At 36.8% G+C, this 21875-nt stretch overlaps 1 protein-coding gene across 6 annotated transcripts in view; it reads right to left on the bottom strand.

The window, feature by feature from the left end:
* Window positions 1-1073: 1073 nt before the first annotated feature.
* Window positions 1074-21875, bottom strand: part of SMARCA2 (SWI/SNF related BAF chromatin remodeling complex subunit ATPase 2) — a 119339-nt gene continuing 98537 nt past the window's right edge. For all 6 annotated transcript variants that reach the window (XM_075526286.1, XM_075526285.1, XM_075526287.1 and 3 more), the window contains 6 exons: window positions 19893-20110; window positions 8968-9073; window positions 8049-8150; window positions 3956-4088; window positions 2654-2796; window positions 1074-2029 (listed from right to left, as the gene is read on the bottom strand). In XM_075526286.1, coding sequence (XP_075382401.1) covers window positions 1994-2029; window positions 2654-2796; window positions 3956-4088; window positions 8049-8150; window positions 8968-9073; window positions 19893-20110 — 738 coding nt within the window. In that variant the 3' untranslated portion in view covers window positions 1074-1993. The remainder of the gene's footprint in view (window positions 2030-2653; window positions 2797-3955; window positions 4089-8048; window positions 8151-8967; window positions 9074-19892; window positions 20111-21875) is intronic.

Here is a 21875-nt window from a genome sequence, read left to right as displayed (position 1 = left end):
GCTCCAGTATGTCCATGTCTCTCTTCTGCTAGGCACTGCTGGACAAAGCATTCCAGATATATCTCACCAGTGCTGAGTAGGAGAAGGCCCACCTCACTGGACCTGCTGGCAACGCTCCTCCTAATGCAGTCCAGGATACTGTTAACCGTCTTTGCCACAAGAGTGCGTTGTTGATTCATGTTCAACATGGTGTCCACCAGGACCACCAAAGCTGTAAAGCTGCTTCAGACACTGGTCTCATCAATGTGTCCCTCTGAGATCAAGGGTATCTCTCTGTGAAATACAGTGTCTTCCATCCAGATGGGGCACACACCAGGAATTAAATGTTTGAAATTGCTAAAACTAAGCAAAGCTGACTTATCTCAGTGCAGGGCTAATACACACAAATGGGCACCAGACAAACTTATAAATTGCTTTCCAACTGAGCTAGAAAAATCTGAAGCAGTTAACATACTGCAAGGCAGTATAAAGAGGTGTGATGTAGACACATACTGAGAAACACATGGTTCAGATAACAAAGAAATGTTCTGTTTACAAATCAACTCCTAGGCTTGCACATTTTCTACTCAATATATGTTCAAATCTAAGAAGTTTTGATTTTCCAGAGTAGCAACATTAACTATAGATATGTAGTTCAAATTTTTGCACTACCTCACCTTAGTGCATCACAACCCTGATACCTCAACATAATACTTAAAACACACTGACTTAAAGATGGGCTGACTGCCTGCTTAACTAATTGTATTCATGCCCACTGAGGCCTATGGACATATATTTCCTGAAAGAAAAAGAAATGTTTATTTTATTGCTTAATCACTTGATTGTAATTAGGTAATGACCTACACTTCTACTTCAAGGTATTATTTTACTACTTCAATTTTATTATTCATATTTTAGCATGTACTGCATATCTTCTCTCTCCATCTCTGAAGATACTTCTATGGTATTTGAATGAATTCTTATTTTACATTCAGGACAGACCACAGTGGACCCCTCTACAGGAGACATTCCTGCCCTCTCATCTCTACTATAAAAAGATTCTGTGTGAAACTCATAACACAAGGCTGCACCTATTGAGCTAAATTATCTCTTTATTAGGAAAGCACCAACACCACAGTCTTCAAAATTACTGGAATTTTATTTGCCTCAGGCTTATGACTTGCAACCAAAGACATTGTGCAAAGAAAGCAAAGATTAAGTACACTTTAGGGAAAAGGTGATAATCCACATTGGTAACATAGAAGATCAGTCTGATGAAAGAAGCCATCCATTACACTATATAGATTGCAATATTCAATAGCATTTTTTTAACCCAACTTTTTTAATCAAGGAAAGAAAAGTTAAGCAAAGTTTACAGTAGACATAAATTTGATACAATTCAAAAAGCGTTTTTCTGAAGATCGTCAAGCATAAAGTGGAAAAACGTATATGGGACAAGGTGATGAAGGCTAACTACTGTACATTTATAAGCTATTAAACAAAGTTGCATATATGTACCACAGTGTAAAAAAACAAAACAGAACAAATAAAAACTTTGAAAACTGCCTGATGAAAAATAAAATAACCAGTGGCTTTAATGGCTTCTCCTGGTTATCAATGCTACAAAAGACTTTTTTTTTCTTGTCTTTCTGATGCCACTGAAAAACACCCTATCAAATGATAAATCCAGGCATAATCAAACCATTACCAAGTTAAAACCAGCCCATAGAAATATACTATCAACCCACATTTTCCATCAAAAGCTTTTTTTTTTGTTGCTTTGTTTTTAAATCTTTTGAGGCCCATTTGGTCACAATATGTTACATTTTTTTCCTTTTTTACACCATGATATCATATGTTTGTCTGTCACTATCCTAAAGCTAATTTATAGAGAATGAGAATACAGAAACAACCCAATGTCTATTTGACAAAATGAATTCACTGGGTGTAAAATAGGAGAAGGGAGAAGAGAAGGGGAAGGGGTCAGTTCTGCCAAGAAAATAAACCCTATGGATCACTCATCATCACTTCCGCTTGCTTCCGACTGGTCCTAGAGGTAAGAGACACAAGACAAGTCAGAAATTCTTTGCCAGCTATTCTGTGGAATTTGTTAAAGAAGGAAAAAAAAAAGAAAGTCAAAGGAAGAAAAATGACAATTAAGCTGACAAATCAAGATAGCCTTAAGAAAGATACTATGTTATCTAGTATTTCTTTCATGACATTTCATTTAATTGCTGTAGACTTCTTAGAGAAGGAAAGACAGAGTCAGGAGGCACCAGACCTTTCTACCCAGACATTTCAAAACAGCTGGGAAGAGGTCTGTTTTCATTTGTTGCAATAGTAGAAGCACCCATAAAAAAAAAATATATCAAGCTAAGAGTTTTTCATCTGTGGACAAAAGAAAACAGACTATGAGGTTTAAAGGTTCAATGAAAGTAGGAACAGCTCCCAGAAATAAGCTCCAAACTTCTTAGACTTCTTGTCTTTCAGCACTGGGACCAGATCTCAAACACACCCAGACACAGTTAACACCCCCGCCCAATTCTCTCAAGATGATCAATACAGATTAAAAATGTGCTTAAGCATGAATAGTTGAGAATTCTGACAGCAAGCAGGACAGGGTAGAGATGCAATCACTGCAACCACTTCCACAGTCTCAGTGAACAAAACTTACATTTTCATCTTGATCCTCATCACTATCATCATCACTCACGACAGGCTTGGCTTTTGCTCGGCTTTGCCTCTTCTTGCCTTTTCCTTTCTCCCGACTTTTTTCATCCTTCTTATTTAGCTTGATTTTGACTTTCACTGATTTTGCTGCAAAAAGTTTAACAGCATACATGAATGTAACTTTCATTTATCAGCTTTTAAATATTGTCTCTGTTCACAGAAATTCACCCCTGGTAGCAGCCTGAAAAGATATTCCTGTCTGTTCTTTATCTGGACTGTGGAACAACGAAGCAGAGGTATTTGCTTTTATTTCTCTACTTGTTGATAGTTTTAACAATAACTTGTATTAAACTATAAAGAATAACTTTAAGTTGACCACATGCATCTTCTTTCCATTCTCAGAATGCATGGTGTCTACAGGTAGTATACGGTCTTGTGAGAAGATACATATCTAAAAATATTTTCTTCCTTGCACATAGAAATGTTTATCCTTTGTACAACCAGACAATTTTTTTTAATTTTAAACTACAGAAATGCTATGTGGAGGTGACTGGCAAATTTTGAGTTAACACCTTTCTGAAGAACAGGTTAAATTCCTCATTCCAGTATATCCACTTATTTCCAAATGAACTGCTAAATTTGCATGCTTTGCACACCTGCGTGATGTACTTGGCAGAGTAGCTCAGGGCCCAGTACTACAGTTCCTGTAACCAGACAGGTGGGGTAGCTGGAGAATATGAGTAGATGTATTGGGTGGCAGAAAGTGGAATGAAGGGATCCTTCCTTTTCCACTGTATCATATTTCCAAGTCTGCAGGGACTGAATGAGTGTCACCTCCTGCTTCTGAAACGATCAGAGTTTCACTTAGTCCTTGTCACACTGAAAAATATTTGCAATATCTTCTGGTTCTTAACCAGGTGATGAGTTTTATGTCACACCATGCCTGGAGGCTGACCACCCATAGATAAAGACTGTCTCTAGCCTTTCCAGACACTTCTATTTACAAATAACATGAACAGGACCAGAAAGGTTTATAAACACTCATGGCCAGTCAGATCTGCTTCCACAAAGCACCTCTGTGATTTGTTTCTGGCTTAAAAATAGCTTACTACACTCTAAGAGGTATAGCCAGAACATACAGCCAAAAGACTTAAGCTGAATGTTCACCCAAAGCAGCAAATTTAGTAAGAAGTTACTTTCACCAACAGAAAATGGAACCTTGTAATCAGTCTCCATGCAGAAACTGGAAAACCTCCCCTTCCATCCCCAGATGTACTTTCTTTTCAGTATTTAGCAGGGGACTCACATTCTGATTCTGATTCTTCTTCTTCATCATCATCTTCGTCATCATTGCTTTCATCCTCGCTTTCTTCTTCTTTGGCAATCTTCTGTCGTGCACTTTTGAACACAGACTGAAGAACAATGGAATCCTCATAGATCTACAGAATGAATAAAACCTGTGTCAGAACTGTAAAGTCAGGCAATATCAAAAATTCACAGCATAGACTTTAATTTCCAGAGAGTATATGGCCTTTTCAAATACTGAGTAACAATGCTTGTTGCATGAATTTTACAAGAAATGCCAACATTAATTTTTCATGCTCTAAATGAAGAAATTTGTCAATAGTGAGCCACAAAAATACAACTCTTAAAATGTATTACATATAAAATATCCAGTTAGAGAGTTTTTCTTACTATTTTTATTACTACAAGAACTATTGTGTATTTTCATTAGATCGTAACAGCCTTGAAAAACTGCCAAAGCAGTTTCTGCAGACTTCAGCAGTAAGCACCTTAATTAAAAAATGGGTTATAGTCTAGCAATACAGTTGATAATGACAAATGGCTAACCCTCATGCTAATTATCCTTAGTTTCTTCTGAAATCCAAAGTGGCTCCAAGGAAAATAATTTACATCAAGCAGCTCATTCCTTCCTTCCTCCCAGATCTAAAAAGACTGGGGGGGGGGGGGGGGGGGCGAATCAGTGCTTGTTCTAAACTTAGCACCTGCTCTGTAGCTTGCTAAGTATCTTGGGTACACCATATTTTCTCTTTAACCTCAAGCTTGGCTTGTAACACATTTCTCAGATTAACACAATAAAAATCTTGTTGTCTTGCTGAGTATCTGGGACTTCATAATCACCTCAAGAAAGGGACTCACACATTTTGTTTTGTAAAATGTCAGAAGCCAAACACTGTACAATTCAGCACTAGACAATTAAGAATAGTTAATAGAAGGGTACAAGAGTCATAGATTGTATTTGTTTTTATCATCGTCATCACTTGAAGTACCTTGGCTGTCATAATACTCCTTTGGCTAAATTACAGGCTTTCTTGTATAAAAGGACACTGGGTATTTGCGAGAAAGACAATGGAAGAATTTTTGGCTGCCATTATACAATCTGTATGTTAGAACTGATAAAACTACTCTAATACTTTGCAGGTTCAACAAAACAAATTAGAAAAACTTTGTTCAGAATACTTCACATGAAATACACAATCTGCCTTTTTTCACTTGACTGCCAAGTCCTTTTTAGAAAAACCACCTCTCACTGCATATTGTTCCCCATTCTGTAAGTACTGCTGTGCTTCTTGTTATGACATGTTTGACCATGCTCTTGACCATGGTAAAATTTCTTGACATACATATAATGATCATGAATGTTTTGAAAAGGCTTTTCTCCTGTTCTCTTACATTAATGGGCTGTGAGACCCCACAGCTTCCTTCCTCAAAGTCAAATGATTATTGACTTTCTCTTATACCTACTTCTTTTCAAGTCAGCTATCAATAGAAGCCCCTGAGTTCCTCCTGAGGACCATTTATTTTTCTTATGCATAGGCCTAGGATATTCCATTGTTCTTAGGAATGGCTCTTTCAACTAACCTTGCTGTCCTTTCTCAACACTTTCCTAAGACAAAAAGAATTAAGGATGCATACAACATTATATATTTTTTATGCCTGTCACTACATATTTAAGGTATCACTGTGACCCAGACTTTTAAACAGAATTTCCTAGGGAAAGAAAGGGTTTTTAAAAATTATTTAACCTTCTTAATGTGGAATTATGTGTAATATGTGTAATAATTTGATCCAGAAAAAACCTGGGGCTGCTTCAGGAAAAGCTGTGCAAATAAAAGTTTTCTTGTTTTGACCAAAATCCAATTCCAACAGGTTTCAAAAAAACAAAGCACCAATGACAGCAGAACTTCCTTCAAAAAGGGAGAATCAATGACAACAGAACTTCATGACAATGACAACATTCATGACAAATCTTCTGTTTCCATAGATACATACTATTTTTAACCTCTTACATGTCTGTGTTTCATTTGACCATTACAACATGAAAAACCTTTCAAATTGCTGAGGTTGCATTGAGGACAAAAGCCTCAAAACACAAAGTCTGTCCCTCCCTGAAAACCCCTCATAAGGTTCCAGCTCAGACAGAACTGCTTTGCCCCAAGGAAAAGCAGCATACATCATACTAACAGAACAAACATGTAGAATTTCACTTGAAGTCACTGTGTACTTAAACAACTGCCTGAATTAGCCTTTTGGTTTTGGGTGCACATGCAAATAATCTAGTTTACTGAAGTGAACTGGTATGTCAGAGCAATGGTGGACCCAAACTATTACAAAGAACATGAGGTAGTCTTAAAAAATGGAGGACTGCTGCAGAAGTGTCCCGCAATTCACTGGAAATCAAAATTAATGGTATGAGAACTTACCAGAAAGAAACCTAAAAAAAAAATCTTAGATACGAGCTATTTGGGCTTCACACTATAAAAAGTAATACTAGCGCTGATAATTAATGTTGGTACATTGGAATGGAAATTAATACTGCTGATACAGTATTATTCAGTGCTTGATACAGGTTGTGTTATTTCCAAACAAAGCAGCAATATCTACTGAACATTTCTACCCACTCAGGATTATTCCTGTCAATTCTACCACCTCTGCCTAACAAGAGACCAGTCTCCCATTAGCAACTTGAGTCATTCTGATGAGAACAATTTCATTATTTTTCCCATTTAGCTACTGATTTTTTTGTTGCCTCTTTTTACCTCCTCTACCAAATTTTACCATTTTCTAAAGTCTCAGTGATACTTTTTGGTATTAGCTCTCCTTCACCCTTTTTTTTTTTTTTTGCATTTTATATCATTAGGTATTTATAGCTGTTCTACTGCTATGTGACTAAGCAGTAAACTGGCAATTTACATTTGGACACGTAGCAAAATTTTGTCCCACACTTCCTATCATCATTAATTTTCTTATTAAAACATTTTTTAGCTGATTTGTATATAGGTTGTTTCCATATAACTGAAGACAGTAATCATACCGTGCATACATGTTAAAGAAAACATTTTGTGTCTCTAGATAGCAAAAATAATCACAAAATTATGAGCTGTATTCAACAATCCTTCATAATTACTTGCATGCTCATTTTTAATTTTAATTCTCAACTTTTTATATAAACTCCCCCTTTTACCTAAGGGTCATCAATAGTGTTTAGCAATATGAAGGATGCATTAGTATTGGCAGCATCAGCCTTCAGCTCACTTTTACTTAGGTTTCTTTTAACATAATTTTTTTCCTCGTGCACATTACAGGAGTTGTCTTCATGTTCTCTGTTTCAATTTAATATTGTGTTTGCATCACACTATTTGGACCTCATCTATAAAAATAAGAATCCAAGACTGTGTTTCACTGTATTGTGTGACAACTTTCTTAGCTGTCATCCAGATTTTGTAGTCTCTCTTTTGTGTCAGCTTCCTGTTCTGAATTCAAAGCACTGAGCACATTCGTGTGTGTGAAACATGTTTGAGATGAGAGATTTTGCCTTCTGAACCTCTGAGACTCATCTGGGTTTTATTATTACTGTCTCTTAAAACGGACACTGATCTTTCAACATTAAAAAAAACCCCAAAAACAGAGGGTTCAGACAGTATAGAGCTTCATACACAAAGCTTTACTGCGGGACAAACTTTGAATTTGTATCTTCCATTAGCAGAACTAAAGAGTTCACTACAAAGAATTTCCTCAACATCCCATCCTAAGCCATACTGTTACATCTGCTCCTTCTATCATCCACTGTGATAAACCCAAGCTGATGTATCACTCTACACGCACTGCCTTTTACCATAGATTCAAATAGTCTTACAGCAGCTCTAAACTACACACAGATCAGAAAAAACTGATCTCAGAATTAGAGTCAAAACCTGCATGTACACACTGTAGCTGTGTCCAGTGAATTCTGGATGATTCTAAGAATCTGGGCATTTTTCTCTATTCAAAGTACGAATTAAAACACAGGTTTATATACATAATATAATAATCCATAAGCACTGAAAACATTAGATAGGGGAAACCTGTACATTTAACACAAAGTGGTTCATTCAGACCTGTGATCCCTCCAAATTGAATGTCTGAGCATTGTGACACAGCAACATGACATCTTTCTCCAAGTCTCCAAGACTCCGATACTTATGGTTGCGAATCCTTTCCTGTCGCATTTGTTGAGGAAATGAAGGGAAGTGTGGATGGGCAGTGGTGCAGAAAGAAAAACAGCAGACAGGACATTGAATTAATATTTGATTCCAATGCATTAAAAGCTTTCTCTTTAAAAATTTTACCTAAGCATCAAGACAAGTATCTGTTTAAAATGAACAAACAGCGTCTTAAAATGTATTGTTAACATATTACTCAAAAAAATACACCAGGGTAATAGAGTAAAAATTAAGCAATTGCTGTGTGAACTGGAAGGGACAAAAACAAGAGAAACAGAGCTCTTTTGGTAAAAGGAGTTCCAGTTTCTTCTTTCTAGCACAGAAACAAAATAAACTATGACACGAATGACAGTCATAGAGTTATGACATCACCTAACGTGCAACAAGCTGCCTAAACCCCATCTGCCAAACTGTGTTTGGCTCTGACCTGGCTGTTCCAAGATGTGATGCTAGTTTAGGGATGACTATATTCCCCTAGAATCATTAGACCTTTGCAAACACTGTGTTTTTACCAAAGATGTGCTTACAGATTCACAATTAGGTCTTTGCAAAGAAGACACTGAGATGTCATCTCTGAAAGTGTCATTCATGTCACACTGCTACATTTTGATTTGACTTTGAAATTACAGTGATATACTGCAATATACACTAAAGAAAATTCCTAACAAGGTGTGTAACAATGTTTAAAATCTAAGCCACAAATACAGGTACATGCAATATTAATGTTGTTGTAATTTTAATGACAACTCCATGCTCACCCTTCTGTATAACAAAAAGAAATGAAAGAATCTCCGCTTCCAAAAAAGGTTCTTACCTTTATCTTTTTGAAGTCCACTGGTTTCCTAATCAATTCATAATATTCCGGTAATTCTTTCCTGGATGGGAGCTGAATGAAAACTTCACTTAGCTGCCGTCCTGAACTGTTGAGAAAACAAACCCATAATGCGAAGAATTACTACAACTTTCTCACAAAAACCACACACACACATACAATCTAATTGTAAGAAAAAAATAATAATAAAAAAAAATCACAATTTTTTCTTTCAAAGAATTAGAAATTGAACCTTGCTCTGATTTTTTAATTTGGTACAGATAATTAATTTACAATTTAAAACATATCCTTTGTGCTGTTGTACTAACATATCACCATCATTATAGGATCATACGTGTAGGAGGCTTTATTGAAGCAGGATGAGGATTTGAATCTGAATTCCATAGTGGTTTGCTAAGTACAGTCTTATCCTTTTTTCAGTTTTGTTTTATAATTTTTAGCAAGTGTCCCTCCTGTCACTGTAAGTTATCTTCTTCTTGGTCATTTTATAGCTGTTTTGTACTTCCTCATCATAGCAAACCATTTGTTCATACTGATTTCCATTATACCAGATGCTGACTGCTATCAGACTAACTAGATGTTACAACAAAAAAAAATTATTAACTTCTATGAATGACTGTTATGAATTAACTTCTATGAATGACTGGGAAGATCATTGTAACTGTATTAAAAATCACTACTGCCATTTGTACTTCTTCAGTCATCTGAAATAAAGTGATGGGCTATCTAAAAACCTTTCATACTCTAGGAACATTACCTATCACTTACAGGTGTTCAGAATTTCTAAGATTTCCAGATTTCCCATTGTTCATCCTGCATTAATAGCTATTTTAACACTTCCAAATTGACGGTTTTTTAAAATCTTCTTATTTGTGGTTTCCCAAATAATACATGGCTATAAGTCACCTGGAGAGGAAATGTGTTGACGGCACTTACTGGCTTAGCCTTTTTTTTTTTTTCCTGTGTGCGCGTCATTCTTCTCACAAAGTAGCAGAAAAAAAGCTCTGCTGAGAGGAACTGTAATTCACTGCACATAGCATTCACAAGCATTTCCCAGCCCTCATTCACATGCTTCCTTCTCTCACAGATACTCCAAAAAGGCCCTGTTTTCTTATTTGCATCTTTGGATGGTAATGCAGGGATATCAAACCTTCCCAGGAGTTGGGCAAGAAGGCTGCCAAGTCCTGGTCTCCACCTGAACTTCTTTCTTGCAGTCACCCTCCACAGGGGTGTGGGATCTTATCAGACACATTAAACTAATACTGAATCGAAGGTTAACTAAGGATAAGGATGGAGGATGGATGGTATCCTTCATGGAGGATAAGGATGATAAAAAGCACTGAACAGCTCTGCCCTTTATGAAAGTCATGAATGCCTGTTATATCTTAGCCATTTCTTAATGCTTGAAATAGCAACAGAATTTGAGGAGATACTATTTTTCTTATGGACCTGAGAGACCAATGAACAAATAGGAATAAACAGAATTTCCTTATTTCCTAAGTAACTGTTGCTCACCTAATCAAAGATTTCTTACTGTTCTCAGTTTAGTCCTCGGACATTGCTGTTCCTTATATACCTTGCCTCAGAGGACAATAATGTAAATGTTCTAATTGCAGCTGGCTAATCAGTGTTGTTCAACTGATATCCTAGGCACCAACTGGCAGCTAGAGTATTTTTCCATTCAATACAAACCTAGAAACCAAAAGTCTCTGTCTCATCCTGACAACTTTTGTCTGACTTGCAGCAGCAGAAGCCGTTCCCCTTGCCTGCTTAGCAGTAACTGCCAGGCTGCCTCCTAGCTTACGGCAAGATTATGGCACACACACGAACGCACTTCTGGGTGCTGCTGCTGCACTGTGAGACAAGGCAGTGTACTGTGCATCTCTGTCCAGGGAAGGTGAGAGTGAAGTCGATCTATGCCATAAAGCTGTTGGGGTAGATACACCAACAGACCACCTGCACCTCACACTCCAGGCAGTTACTAGCAATTTCACCCAACAGATCTAATTTATTTGGGAAGCACCCTGTTAAGAAAAATTCATTACTTTCATACTTCTTCTGTCAAAGTGGGAGGTGTTTATACGATGGATTTAAAGGTACCAATCTTGTTAATGATCTATGTGAATGACTACGTCGGGCCACATGACAGAACTTGTCTTCATCTCAGACTGCCCTCTCAAAGAGAAACTGGAAGCAATACAAAGACAAGCAATGCATTAAGTACTACACACTACACAACTGACTAAACTAACATGTGCTTCTACTTTGCACACTCAGGACTGTATTTTTTTTTTGTTAATAAAGAGAAGTGTCAAGTACTCACAGCTGCACCTGAGATCAATGAAATTTGTTCTGAACCTATAGAACACTTAAGCACTCTCAAGAAATCAGATGTCTGCTGCCCAAATGGTGTCTTAAAACTTAAGTTTCTATTCCTCATTTGTAAAATAAGAATAAAATGTTGTGAAAAAAGTTCTGTATCTGCAAAACATTCAGACTCCTTATGAACATTATAAAGAAGCCCAGGGGGAATTCAGCCATTCATAAGTGATCAGTGCCCACCTTGTATATGCAAGGCAGTGGTCCTGTCGAAAAGCAAAGCAAAGCAAAGCAGTACACTGTCGTGCCATTACACAGCATACTGTAATGTACCTTCCTGAGGGATTCGCATTAGGTTTCCACCTTTTTTTCTGTTATATCCTATTTTTCTGTGTGTTTGACTTCACAATAAATCACAGATTTATTTTAATACATAATTTTTATTTTAATAAATCTGTGCAATATACTGACATATGATATAGATGTAAGCTAATCCTTTAAAAAGTGTGAAAAGTTGCTTTCAAAACTTTGTGTAGTATGAATCTGGATCTGCTATGCAGACCGACTGAGTTATCATTGCTGTGTTTTAAACTTCAGCAGTTTTCTTTTAGCAGAAATATCTATTTGAGAAAAAGTACTAAACCACTGATGCTGGTGTTGCTTCAACTACACTTCAGAGTCTAACAACAAATAGAATGATTTAAGTATAAAGGAAACAGCTACTAATAATCTAATTTTGATCAAATTTTAAAACATGTTTATCATATCTGTCCTATTAAAAAAGCTCCTGATGATTATAGAGCTTTTTATCTCATGGGTATATAATTTTTTTCTCTTTTTAGATACACACCCCCACCCTTATATTGTATTTTATATTAAAAATATAACGGTAGTAAATTATTAAACAGCAATATCCTATTTTCAAGATACAAGTCTAGCCAACTGTGACTTGTTCACACATTCTATTAAACTAAGAATGCCATAGAAAACCTTCAAGCTTTTGCTTGATATAATTAATTACTGAGAATCATTTAAGGCCATGAAAGAAAAAGCATTAAGGGCATAAAATATGCAACGGACAGAAGACTAGTGCCTGATTTTGCCTACTCAGATCAATAACAGCTTACTCTGTTCTATCATTTTTATGGAACCTCCTCTCACAAAGAAATATTATCTTCTGCTCCCTTTGTATATGTGCATCTATACTGTAAATTAATGTGATCTCTTCTTACATAATATCAAATGGCTGTGTTGTGGATACAACAGGAGAAAATTAGTAATTATTAGTGCAACTCTGATTTTAATCCCTGTCCCCACTTTTGTAATTAGAAAATAATAACCACAACAGCTACCACATAAAAATCATGCGCAGTAAAAATCACTTACGGTTGCCTAGCAACTAGAAGGATACGTGCTGAAGAGAAGAAGGACCAGAATAAATTAAAAAGACCCAACTGTGAAAGAACTGTGAGTGACAGTTCACTGCTACTGCATCAGCCCAACGTGCTAGTCCTATGCGTGCCCACATAAAAAATACTTGCATGTCGTGCGAGTTAAAAATCGTTAAGAAATACTGTTCATTTAAAAAATATTTTTGCTTAGAAAAATATTTGTGCTCAATGTTTCTGATTTTCTCTCATTTTTCTCAAACTACTTACAAGGTGCATACAAGCATATATTTCCACCCATTTAGTCAGGGTTATCTTCAGTGGAATTAAATGCAGGAACAATTAGGCCTCTTTTGTACAAGGCTTCTATTGTATTTGTTTTCCCTGGCAGTATGTGGCCAGAAGCAAGCCGCCACTGACCTGTCAAAAGTATTACTCCTATCAAGACACCTTCTCCTTTGAAATCAAAAGAAGAGACAACTATGAAGCTGAAACTGCAAGATTGTTCTCATATTTCTGGCAAATTTCACACTTTAACAAAGACTGAAATTCAATTTAGAGTGGGTAGAATGAAGAGTCCTGCACGCTCACCCTAGTCAGAGCACTCACAACCAGAACCACAGCATGCAAATTACAAATGCTAATCAAATGCAACTTACAAGGATGCTCTTTAAAAAAAAGCGTGTGTGTGGGAGAGGAATTAAAAGAGCTTACATAGTGTGGTGGTTCCTCTGTATTTAACAACTTCCAACAGTAACCCAGCTATGTAGGGAGGTGATTAATGTTCGTTAAATATATTCAATTGTTCTTCCTTTTTGGAACTGACTGCAGTAATACATGGTGGACCTGTCCCCATCATTGAAATGGAAGTGGGTGAATACTTAAAAATATAATTCCTCGTTTTGACATATGGCTATGTACTCCATAACTTTGGCTTGGCTATAAATAAGAATTATTTGCTTTGCGTCTTTGAATACTCAGGAGTACCAGTTGGCATAATTAATTACTAGTTAAATTAGTAATGGCTAATTACATTACTCACCGTTTTACAACAGTTAAAAACTGGCAACTTGAGAAAACAGCTGGAAATAGTCTGAATAAAATCCATTTCACATACAGAGAAAAATACTTTCTCCCTGAGCTATGTCCTGTCAAAATCAGAATACTATGGGCACAAATTTAAACATTTTGGCTTTAACAATGCAGTGATCAAAATGCTAAGCACCACAGACAGGGGAAGTCTCTTGACAAGCAGGAAACATAGACAGGGCGCAACAACCCCACCCTCCAATTTTCTTATCAGCTTTATTAAAATGTGGTCAACAGCCATCTGCTATGGGGAGGAGGCTTTGTGAAGTTAACTGGCACACCATGCAAGTCCTTACTTTTAAGTCTCACGAACAGAGCAGAGAGCAAGCAGATCACAAATGAAAATCACTGTATGTAATAGAGCTATTGGCATCCTGGGACTCTTGAAGTCAGCTGTTGCTGTCTAAACAAAGCTAATACAAACTAGCAGTAGCATGAAACTGGCACCTAGACAGGAAACATCAAACACTGATGCAAGGCAGAAGAGGACAGTGGATTTGTAGGGGAAACTGAAGGGTTACAAGGTATGAAGTATCATTCTTTTTCTCCACTTAATTTTAACAATAAGGAAAGGGAAGCTACACTTAGAGCTTGTCTTCCTTTGAAATAAAAAATAAAGGAAAATCTTCAAAAGAAGAAAAAGATAGTTTGAGGGACTAAGCCTGCATGTGTGTGACACAAAATCAGCAGCTGGGGCTCAAATTTGGCATACAAATTCCTTATTCTGAAAAGAAAATCTATCTCCAGTAAAATTGTCCCTGCTTTCAAAAGACTAAAGCATTTAAACTGGACATACAAACTGATTTTGCTTTCTGAAAGCATAACATACATATTACACATTATTCTATAATTATCCATTTCTATGGGAATTCCTAATTTTAGAGGGAAGGAAAGACATGTTAAATGCATCAGAACTGGAAAAAAGTGTAACAATAATGCTGGACTGATGCATTTCAACTTGCTCTCTTCTAAACAGGTGGTTTACACTGCAAGATTAGAACAAGGTACACTGCTGCAAAGGCACCTAAATCTTAGTTTAAGAACTAATTGCAATGAAAGCCCAGATTAAAATGTATTATTGCAAATGAAGTCTGCAAAGATGATGCATATACTTTACAATGGAGAATCAGGATCACCTATGTAACTGGAAAGGTGTTTCCAGGTCCTTGAATCAAGGGCCTTGGTATTGTAAGTAATCATATAAAAGCTTTTTAGTCAAGGAACAAAGCCTAAATCTCTCTAGGTACTTCTGCCCCACTATTCCATATGGAAAGGTTCCAGAACTCTTAGTTAACAACTTGAATGTATTCATGAATGTTTGCACTCATATAACCTTGTGATCACCATTCTGTATTTTACATATTTCTACACTCTCCCTGTGTTTATGCTTCCCTTCATTCCCAGGTGAATTTACTGAGAGCAATCATCTTCCCCTCCCAGATTGTGCTGTGTTTAGATAAACAAACCAACCTGTTTCCTCTTGCAAGACTCTCCTATGCTGCTTATCATTGAAATAATTATTTACACTTGTCTCAGTGTAAACTAATCCTTCTTGAATGGAAAACGTATTCAAATACTATATACAGCACCTCAGAAGCATTAATGGCATCACATATAATGGCATACACATATAATGAGTATTTCCTCATCCACACAGTGTCAGGGCCAGGCTCCTATTTTCTTATGGTTGGACAGTATTGATGGCTCATAGTTAGCTTTGATCAGTAATTTCTTTGCCTGGGTCATTCTTTTTCTGTCAGTTCCACATGATGAGCTTTCAACTCAAAAAAAAGTTTGCTATTTTTAGTCTGTAAGTACCTTAAAATGAACTCTGAGGTACTGTATTTCATGCCAGTTCTTTTCTCCAGACTTAACTGTGTCCAGTCCTTCATGAATACCATCCTAATACTGGTATCTTAAAACTTTACATTTTGGCTAGGACACTCCTCATTTTTTAAGATGTTATGATCTATTATATAGTAGTGCATATATTCTGGTATATTATATAGTAATAATTTATATAGTAATATAGTAATAGATTACAATCTACGCCAACATCAATTCTTCAAGAACTTTCATGGTATCTGCTTTCCAGTTTAATAGTTCTTTTTTTAATAGCGCCTTCAGTTAGATTGTTTTTCTTTGTTTTCACGCAGATTAGTGAGCTTACTCATTAGATCTCCTTCTTTCATATTCACTCATAATTTTCCTGTGGTACCCTAACAAATGCTTTACTAAAATCATAGAATGGTTTGGCTCAGAAGGGACTTTTGAAGATTAACTAGTCCAACTTCCCTGCTGTGGGTGAGCAGGGACATCTTCCACTAGATCAGGTGACTAGAAGTCGGAGGATTCTGACCTTCTATCTTACTTTTGCTTCATTACAGATTTATTCTCCATTCTAAGCCATTATAGATGAAACTTAGATTAACTCAGCTTCACCTATGATGGCAAAGCAGTGTAGAAGAGAAAAAAAGGCTCTGCACCTGTAGTACTGCTCTGTATCTACAGTAATGCTCTGTATCTACAGTTGGCAACACGTTTTATGGTTTGATACTTAAAGCTGAGTAATAAGAGCACAGGTGCAGTTTAAAAGGCAGCAGTGAATTCAACAAGCATTTTTACTTCTTAATGATTTGAGGCACTTACCTCACAGTTCTTCGAACTGAGTTACAACTATTTGTTTAAAGATTAACAAAGATAAATACAAAGATGTGATAAAGAAATGCCTATCTACAGAAAGAAAAGCTTAAAGCATATCACCCTGTACTGAAATCCAAAGCACAGCAGCCTGCAAGAAGCAAGTACTGTCAACTTGACAAGGACCTCAACAGCTCTCACACCAAAGAGTCCAAACAGTCTGAGTTGAACATTTTCACAGTGTCTCCCATTTCTGTCCTTTTTCTCCTTTTTTACTATTTCCTTTATTACATGGGAGACACACCAGGTACCAGAATTCCAGGAAACTAAGCAGTTAGGCTGCCAGTCAAGTCAAATCTCAGCATAAACACTGAAGTTTTCTCTCCTTCAGTGTGTTCCTAGTTTTCCAGAAAGATCCAAAGAAACTCAGCTTGTTCTATAAATTGCTCTGTAAGAACTACTAAAGTTATCGTTAAGGGAATGTTTCATTAAAATCAGTATCATGTTGGGATGTGGGATGGGAATAAAAGGAAATATAAGAGTTGCTATACAGTACTGCATAAAAGAAGAAAATCTAAAGAAAAAGCTTGAATTTGCACTGAGAACATGACAGACATAGGCAATAATTTAACCTCAATGCTAACTTCCACTGTCTTGCATGGAGTTCTTTAACAGGTTTGCAAGTAGCTGGGTATCTACCTCTGAATTTCCTTTTCAAAGAATCATATGCTGCATTTCTCTACACTGAACATTTACATCAAATGTTGCTAATTTGTCTGTTTAACCTTATTTTGACCTTTGCATACTAATTGTGTAGCTCAAACTTCAGTTTACTAGAACTCATTGCTTGTATTATTGTAGCCTCTAGCTTTGCTAGACGTAGCGAACCCAGCTTACTGTGTTGGATGCTTTTTAGATGAGGAAGGAAAGGACTGTACTTGTCCCCAAATGCCTACAACGGAAGTCAAATACAAGACAGTTAGGAAAGTATTTGGAAACTCCTTCCTTGCATCAACATTATGCAGAATCCACACACAAAAGCAGCCAACTGGAACAAGATTTTTGTGGGCACCATGGAAAAATGTTTCTTTAAAAAGAAAGATTTTAACAAGAACAGAGAAGTGGTTCTGTATTTACAAGGAGCTCTTCTCAAAAGCAAGGGGAAATGAGGTAAAGCACACAGAGATTTATTAGTTTAGCAATGCATTCTCTTGATTTTTTTGCCTGCTGGCTTATTAACTGCACAAAACTTACTAAAGGTTGTAGAATTGGTTTTGACAAAGTAACTCAGGCCAAAGTCAGTAAGATTTTGGATGGGTATCACCTGACCACCTTTTGGGATACAATCAGCTCTCCGTGGTCCAGATCAGCCCTCTGGACTTTCATAAAGTAGAGATGAAACATCTATTAGCACTGAAAATTTAAGCTAAAGACAAAGGTGATATCAAGCATTCAAATACTAAATAAATGAAAAACCTTTTTTTCCCCAGATGAAGCTCATGGCCTACTTTTCTTCCAATTAACCTGTCCCTCTATACTTGTCCCAATTGCCTTCACACACACAAAAGCCCAGAGCTGAACAAACAGGAACCCCCAACAAAGCTGAAGAGTTCCAGTGCCTAAAACCTACTTAATTCTAAAGCTGCAAATCCTGAAAGCATTCATCAAACTCTAGAACAACCTTAACCCCAAAGATTTTAAGATATTAAAGTTTCCTGATGCCTAAATTTGCAATTCTGTTCTGTCCCAACTTTCGTAAGATTGGGTGGTTTGATGCTAGCTCACAAAAAAACAGAACACAGGAACTTGGAACTCTTCTGCATAGCTCATTGCACTGAGCTCAGTTTAACAGGCATTTTTAATTCCTAACAAAATAGAGCTCCATACACTTTTTAAAGTGGGAACCAACTCTGTCTTGCATAAATGTGGGCTCCTGGGAGAGAGAATAGTATGCCTTGTCACTACATAATAGCACAGTGGTTAACTTGTTTGACAGAGATCAGATATGAACTTCCTGGGGCACAAGTGACAGGCAAAAACCTTTAACTTCTCCAGTAACTATCAGTTACTATCAGTAGCCATCCCCTATTGGAGGCTAGCAGAAGTAACTTTGCTTCCTGTTTTAAAAATGGGCAGTAGGTGTCCTGATCAGAAGTGCTTGGCTTCCGGAGAAGGCTGAAGGCCACGGATCCAAAATGAAGAGATGCTTCCTTGCAGCCCTGACTGGAATACCTGAACTTTAAACACTTCTCCCTTCTCAGCTATTCTGTTAGTTGAGAGTTACAGCAAGCTGAATAAACTGGAGTTTGTAGTCAGCTTCCTGCTTGTCGTGTTCATTGCTGTGAATCCTGTTCTGATGCAATAAACTTTTCGATGTACTTTAGAGAGAGCCCACAGATCACAAAATGCTTCATTTCAACACTTACGTGCCAAAAAAGTCAGGCATCACAGCTCACTCTGCTTCACCAGATACTGCCCAAGTTAACCCTGTACAGGCAGACCCAGAATAGCAGCTCCCAAAAAGGAAGAAGTGCAACTTGCCCTTTCAAGTCACAGACTGAAAGTTGTTTATGTGCAAAAATTATATTGTTACACTTGTGCGGGTCACCTAATGCAAATACGTCTTGATTTTCTCTGAATGCATTTTTTATTTATTTAGCTTATAATTGCTCCTTATATGACTTAAGTAATTCAATGTACAGCAAAGGAGGGATAAGTACACAAGAAAGCTTTACTGATTTTTGGAAAATAGAAGTTAAGTTAAAAAATGCAACTTTCTCTAACAAGTCTGGTTCAAAAATGCTATTAACTAATTCTGAATTTCTTCCTCATAAAGCATAGATGATTTTCAGTTTGAAACCTACAAAACAGAAGTCTCCAAATGACATTCCAGATTAGAAGCAATATTTTTTCCTAAGGTCCAGCTATTTAGCATTTTCTTATGCTGAAAATAAGGATTTCTTGACAAACAGACTTCCATCTCACCTGCGGACAACATATTATGCTTAGTATTTCTACAGTTTTTCCTTTGGCAGCTCAGAGGCTCATGATACAAGCCTCACATTTTCTGGGCAGTCTTTCAGGCCATGTTAACTTGCATTAATAAATCTGTAGCCATGTATCTGAAAAGATTAATCTTAACACACTCTGCACCATTAAACGGAAGGAAAATCCCGCTCAAGCTAAATGTTCTTAAGCACACCTCCTTAGCAGAATGACTTAATTTCTAAGCAGGAGCTCTATGCCTACTTTTTGTATTTGTGTTTCGACAACTTCCTATCAGATGGGTTTTTAAAAAAACCTCTACAAAGAGTGAGACTTACAGTATCAGACCCTAAGTGGAATTACTTTTCAGAAATGCTGTGTCAGCAAATCCTTCTAAAGACTGAAAACAAAAACGAAGCCATTAAAAAATGTAAGAGAGAGAGGGAGAGAGCATGTGCAACAGAGAGAGACCATCTCCAAGCTCACCTGTCCTTGTAGTTTATCACAGTATCAATGATAGCATTCATTTGTTTTGTCAGTTTGGGTGGGTTGGGTGACAACTTCTCTGCCGGAGGTCTGCCTCTTCTTTTCTTTGCTTTCTCTCCATCCTCCTTCCCAGAATCTTTATCCACATTTCTTCGTCTCTTCCGTTTTTTAAGCCGGACTTCCTCTTCCATTTCTTCCAAATTGCCGTCTTCAATTGCCTGACAACCATGGATTCAAAAAGTATGATTTTTAAACAAAAGAGATATTGCAAAGGGAAATAACAAACTGTATTTAAAAACAAAAAAACCCGCAACCCCACAAGATGCAGATAATTCAACTCAAAATCCTCAGCTTATTTATAAACAAGAGTACAACAACAAATTGAGTTACTGGCAATCAAAGAGATACTAAACATTAATTTGTTCTAAGAATCCCACCATCATTTAAATAGATGCATGTTTATCTGACCCTTGAATTCCACACCAACTCACAGTTTCACACACAATAATGGCCTGTGGTACTGTGTCAGTAAGTGTACAAAAAACATTCATTTGTTCAAGTCAGTGGCAGTTCTGGCTTATGTAGCTCCATGCAAAACAGACTTTGATATCACATCTTTTCAAACAGGACAGTCTAAACTGCGCTCAGCTCCCAAAGCCAGATCACACACAGTTCTATGTGCACACAAACAACACACAAATACTTTATGCAGTAACGACTCAACTTCTCTTCCAAATAGTTTAAGCAACTTCCAAATCACCTAAGCGTTAAAACCATCTCTAAAATGTGTAATTTTCTTCTAGAATAGTAACCAAAAGATAGGCAGAAACACTGACAGTATAGTGTTTTACCGTAAAAAACACTCATAACATGGGATGCAAACCCAAAAAAACCCCACCAAACCCCACACACAGTCACAAACAATGAACACTAGTCTCAATTACCTGGATGTATGCTTTTAACCAGACCCAGCAGCACTTTGCAGAGGGATAAAAAAATCACTACAAAAAACCAAACTAGGAATAAAGGGAACCTGTTTACACACTGTCTATCAAATCCATGTGATAAAGCAAGAAGCTGAACTTTTCTTGATTTGGGAAAGCCAACAAAAGAAAAGAAATAAAAATACTGGGTCATAAGATAACTGAAATCAAAAATTAAAAAAAACCAACCAAAAAAAAAATCTTAAAACTAGGCTTTCTGATTAATGCTTTCTCAGAACATAACTGATGTTGATATTTGTCCCTTTTGCCTCTCAATATTGCCTTGAGTACATGCAAATGCTAATCAATCCTTTCTCGTAGCTGAAAGAGCTCTAATCATAAGGCAATTACCTTCATTTCTCCACAGCACCAAACATGGCTAATATTTATGATCATGTGAGCATAACAATCAATATAAAAAGAGTGATTACAGCCCAGACGTAATTTTTCTCAATTGTGTACAATGTCTCTTGAAAAACGTTTTGTGAACAAAACCTGATGCACAACACAAAACAACCTGGCGTGTTAAAAACACCAGTGGGATTTTGAAATCTGTTTCCTATGCATCCTCCGATTTGCAAATCCACAGAACAAACACGAACACAGAATCCTGAGGGACAGCCTGAAACTAGGCCTTAATAATCAAAAGACAATTTACATCATGCTTCCACAGCGTTCAGATAACCCCTATGAAGGAAGCTTGAGATCTGATGAGTTAGGAAGAAAAAAGAAGGAAAAAAAAAAATAATGATCTGCACACAAATTCATTAATACTCATTTGGCTAAAGCAGGACACCCACTAAAAAACCACTGCAGCTAACGAAGATTAAGAAAAGGAAATTTCTCTGCATATCTTGGAAGCTAGAAAAGCTAATAATAAATACAGCATGCAAGGTTGTCAACAGTTAATGTCATTGCTCTCCTCAAGCACTCAGTTGTATGCTGAAATACAGAGAACACTGACTTTTGATGTGTTACACACCTACACATGCCTGTGATG

This window comes from Mycteria americana, chromosome Z (assembly GCF_035582795.1).
Source record: "Mycteria americana isolate JAX WOST 10 ecotype Jacksonville Zoo and Gardens chromosome Z, USCA_MyAme_1.0, whole genome shotgun sequence".
NCBI lineage: Eukaryota > Metazoa > Chordata > Aves > Ciconiiformes > Ciconiidae > Mycteria > Mycteria americana.
This window is presented reverse-complemented; position numbering and strand designations above follow the sequence as displayed.